This window comes from Ceratina calcarata, unplaced genomic scaffold (assembly GCF_001652005.2).
Source record: "Ceratina calcarata isolate Rehan_Ccalc_2016 unplaced genomic scaffold, ASM165200v1 scaffold540.2, whole genome shotgun sequence".
Taxonomy (NCBI): domain Eukaryota; kingdom Metazoa; phylum Arthropoda; class Insecta; order Hymenoptera; family Apidae; genus Ceratina; species Ceratina calcarata.
This window is the reverse complement of record NW_017176567.1, coordinates 3,567-8,518: the sequence shown is the minus strand read 5'-3', so window position 1 is coordinate 8,518 and position 4,952 is coordinate 3,567. Positions and strand designations below refer to the sequence as shown.

Below are 4,952 nucleotides of genomic sequence, written 5' to 3'. Positions count from 1 at the left end.
AATTTCTTTTTAATTATAGGAAATGCGTTTTTCTAAGATACATAAACTTTTGAGATTGACTATATAGATCAATACATCCTCCAGAATAAACAACAACTCTGAACACCATGTATTTTGTTAATGATCTCAATATTCCGCTCAATCCTAGAGCATCCTCTGCCACTATAGCCATATCGCCTGTGAACTTCAAAGAAAAGATTTTAATTATTCTAAATTATAATTCCGAAGAGTCAGTTTATGTAAAATTGTGTTTAGAAACAAGTATTTTGATACTAAAATGAAATATGCAGTTGTGATTAGAAATATTGTTTAAATTTGATAGTTGATAACTTTATCAATATTGGACAAAATAATTTCAGCCTTAGTTCAAATGAAAGGTTGATCTCTCTACTTTAACTCACTTTTATTGACAATTTTATCTAAATCAAGTAACAAAATATGAGAAATAAATTTATCCAAGTTTAAAGATTGGCTACTAACGAAACACATTGTTTAACTTCAACTGTTCATAACTTTGTTAATATTAGACAAAATTATGTCAACCTTGGCTATAATTAAAGCGTAAACTTTAATTGAAATTTCTTCTTCCGACAATTTTACCTAAATCAATCACTAAAATATGAAAATTGATTTTGCAGTGAAGCTTGTAATTTCAGACAATATTAACAAAGATATCAACCATTAAATTTGAACAATATTTTTCATTAGCATAAAATTATTATAATTGTACAACCTTGGCTTAAATTAAAGTGTGAGCTCTTCACTTTAATTCTCTTCGTCTAATGATTTTATCTAAATCAACAGTTGATTGTTTTATTATAGAAAGCATGCAATACTTATTTAATTTTCACTTAACAACTTTTATTTATAGCTGTGATTGAAGTAGCTGGTTCTTGGCTCTTAAAACTGCGAGACAGGTACAGTTGGTGGCACAGGATTATTCCCTTGCTTCTGACTGGTCTCCATGATGAATTAGAAGAAATTAGAATGAGGTCTGCCGAGCTTTGGAAACAAGTTGGATTACAATACATGAAGGAAAATGAAACTGATGAGAAACTTAAGGATAAAATGGATTTTCTTACTGAAAATCTACCACACTATCCTAAGGGTACATTATAGCTTCTTGTTAAATATAATACGGAATACAGGCTTACTAACTTAATAAGATTGCACGGTACATGAATTTTATCCTCAAACTCTAGCAACACTATTTGTCCAATGTTTGGACATATTTTAGATCTAACATCTAAGATACCATAAAATTTTAATCATTCATTATTAATAGCTTTTGTTTTATAGCAATTTGTACAAAATTTAGCATCGTTCCTAATAATTTTCTTTATATAAGGAAAGCAGTGTTTAAATGATTTTAGGATACCTTTCAGTTGAGCTATCGCTTTAGAATCCTACCAGATTTGAAACTACGATCTCTACTAGTTTGTATTTTCTAACAATTCTTAAAATACACGAAATTCAAATACTCTACTACCAATTCTTTATTTATTATAGAAAAAACTATCATTTTTAAGTAAACTATTTTGAAATACGTACTAGCTATGACATCCATTGCTCTCAACGTGTACAAAAATTTCAGTTCTTTATTGTCTATTACTCTTGTTTTATGACAATTTGTATTATCTCTATACTGACAATGTGTTCTTTCATTAACGCTGTTAGCAAAGTGAGTCGCTCAAGGCTCGCAGTTACCTCACCAAGGACATATTATATCGGTATCTGCTATCTCCTTAGTGGTTTATCTTAATAAATTGAGGGGAAGAAACGGTATTTGGACAGTCAAACCTTTACAAATATAAATTCTTTAGATACAGCATCTGCCAAATTATAGAAAATGACCATCAAAATACAGCCACCCAAATATCTCCTTCATTTGCAGAAAAATATTTTTTATGCAATGTGAATGATATCAAACGATGAATGTTTTCCAAAAAGTTTATTTTCTGAGTGTTGAACATAATAGCTATAAATATTAAGGATTAACTTTTTAAGCTTAAATCGTTGCTAAAACTTTGATGTCGATGGAAATGAATTTTATACTTAATTCCAAAAGTGGAAGCTACAGATCATTTTAAAATTCTGTCACTAATACGGTTGAATGCGGTTCAATTTCAACTATTGTATGCAAAAGATAAAATATATATTCACCAGCAAAAAATTTTTAGTAACGTTAAAAGCTTGGAAGAAAATAATATTGAGCAAAAAGTACTTACAAAGCATTCATCTTTTGATACCATTCATATAGCATAAAAAACATTTTTCCTATCATCGCAAATGAAGGAGAGATTTAAGTGTCTACGTTTAGGTGGACCATCGTACATACCTTCGCCTGGAAGATATTAAACAATACAAAGGGCCTAGCTGGATAAGGAGGTCAAATGTGCCTTTGAGCCGAATGAAGCGCCGTTTGTGCCATTCGATAGCTTAACAAAAAAGAAACATTCACTCCAATTTTTAGCCCTATATCTCAACCAGGGGGGTAGTAATCAGGAAAATTCGAAAAATCAGCTTTTTCAGGTTTTTTCTTATTTAACGCCTTGCAAAAAATCTGAGAAAATTCTAAAAATTGGAGTGAATGTTTCTTTTTTGCTAAGCTATCGAATGGCGCAAACGGCGCTTCATTCGGCTCAAGGGCACATTTGACCTCCTTATCCAGCTAGGCCCTTTCGCCTGTACTGATGCTTAGATGACTTTGAGATATATTTGATTGTGAGCTGTAACATTGATCTAAAATCCTACTATTTTTACGATATACAATATTTAAATACACTGCCGATTATAAAAAGAAAGCTCGAGTTTCCAAGTAAAAGATTTTGGTATATGTCTCACATATGAGAGTACTCTAAATTTAATGTAAATTTTAGCTCTACATTGTTAGCAGTTTCCAAGATATAATCGTTTACCTAAAATACAATTTTAATAAGACCGTAAGCTTTCTGACTTTTTTTGGGAAAATTAGAAACCCTGTTTAACTGGATTTTTTATATGTTTCAAAGACAACATTAATCTAAATTCGCTGTAAATTTTAACTCTCTAGTAATGACAGCTTGCAAAATGCCGTTGTTTATATGAAATATAATTTTACTAGTGGGATTTTATGAGATAGCAAGCTTAAAACTATTCAGTTTTGAATTTAATTTAATCATTTGATACGATATACAATCTAAATTTGACCGTTTAATTTCCTGTAGTTATGAGACCAAATTTGGGTTGTCGTACAATAGCCCAGCAATCTTTTGGCAAATTACTAAACGGAATGATTTTGGAATTGAGTGATTGGATTGCAGACATCAGAGTCAGGACAGCTCAGCTACTGTGTGTGTTCGTCTTACATTTAGAAGAAGATATCACACAGCATATTGGAAAAATCCTTGGCCCCATGTACAGGTACAATTTCATAATATCATTTCATAAAATTGAATTTTTTTCTCAAAAATTCTTCAGAAAATTTAACTGAGATTTAGATATGTTTTCCCTGTAACATTGATATACGAGGTGGGGCACTTAAAACAGGCCACTTGAATAACTTGGCTCATATTGATGACAGGAAAAAATCCATAGGGCCAAAATTATTTTATATCGAGGGGTATCTAGTGTTTTATCTAGTAAACTATTTTCCATCATAATTAGTTTATCTCAGACCACGAATGATCTTCCCAATAGGTCGTTGTATTCGTCTTGAAATACTGTATCAGATGTAAGTAAAAAACATAACCGTTCTATTTAAAACAACAGGGATGACCTTTATATCTCCTATCAAAAAATTAGTAACACCAGATGATCAGCCCCTCGATACCAAATAATTTTGGCCCTATGCATTTTTTCCTGTCACCAATAGGAGCCAAGTTATTCAGGTGGCCTGTTTTAAGTGCTCCACCCTGTAGACACAATGTAAATTTCAACTTGCTATTTTTAATACTTATCAAGGTAGAATTGTTTATATAAAGAATACTGTGGATATGAAAACAATCTAGATTCATATAAACTCGCTATTGTTCATAGTTTGTATTTTACATCAATCTTTACGATATTCAAAATTCAAATACGCTGCCATTAGTGTCGTATTTATTATAAATCAATTATCGTTCATAAGTAAACAATTTTAGAATATGCTCTATCTATAACATTGCTCTAGTACAAAATTTCAATTCTCCATCATTTATGGTCCTTGTTTTATTAAATAAAAAGTTTGAATTACTATTATTTTCTATTACAGGGCTTGTAACGATGAAGACAAGAGAGTAGTAGAGAATTTGGAAAGGGCCTGCGAGTATATGGGCTACTTTGTACTTCCTCAAACATATTTTTCTTTGATTGTACCAACATTAGAGGAGAATTTATCAGTGGGACACTTGAGAGTGTTTTCTTCGATTTTAAAAGGCAGCGAAAGATCCAAGCTCAAACCATTTTTAAAGGATGTGGCTCACTTCTTGGCTCAACCTCATATTTGTCAGAGTAGGAGTGGAGAATACCAGAAAGAACTGCTAGCCTGTTGCTCTTCGTTAATTTCAGCTTGCGATGAGGTACGTTAAATACAATCTTAGACAGTCCAAATTCAATTTACAATCTAAATCAAGTCCAGTTCAATATAAGATAGAATAGAACAGAACAGAGGTGAGGAACGTGCGGCCTCCTTGTACGGTTCCAAATATTATTTACATTTTAATGTATTCAATTACTTTCAAGCAACAAACAACTGCAAATATCCTACTAAGTTAAATTTTCCATCAGACATTAAAATTATTTTCCATATTATTGCTATGTTAGTTATTATAATTTAATATCATTATTTTTCTATTCTATTCCTTTACAAAGTAATAAATTTATGTAAAATTCTTCTACTAATTTGAAATACTTACCTGAAGTGGTATTTAAATATATAGTTGTTTTTTAAAATTGAAAGATCTGGATGAATATAAATATATGCTTAAACAAAT

At 30.9% G+C, this 4,952-nt stretch overlaps 1 protein-coding gene and 1 long non-coding RNA gene across 2 annotated transcripts in view; one reads left to right on the top strand and one right to left on the bottom strand.

Annotated features, from left to right (window-relative positions):
- Window positions 1-4,574, top strand: part of LOC108628830 (dynein assembly factor 5, axonemal-like) — an 8,919-nt gene extending 4,345 nt beyond the window's left edge. The window contains exons 2-4 of the mRNA XM_018031024.2: window positions 872-1,108; window positions 3,207-3,402; window positions 4,232-4,574. Coding sequence (XP_017886513.2) covers window positions 872-1,108; window positions 3,207-3,402; window positions 4,232-4,547 — 749 coding nt within the window. The 3' untranslated portion in view covers window positions 4,548-4,574. The remainder of the gene's footprint in view (window positions 1-871; window positions 1,109-3,206; window positions 3,403-4,231) is intronic.
- On the bottom strand, window positions 84-1,657 carry LOC113464798 (uncharacterized). Its single transcript, XR_003389660.1, has 3 exons — window positions 1,552-1,657; window positions 734-1,002; window positions 84-184 (listed from the first exon to the last, which is right to left on the bottom strand). It is a non-coding gene; the product is annotated as an uncharacterized LOC113464798 (long non-coding RNA).
- Window positions 4,575-4,952: the final 378 nt, after the last annotated feature.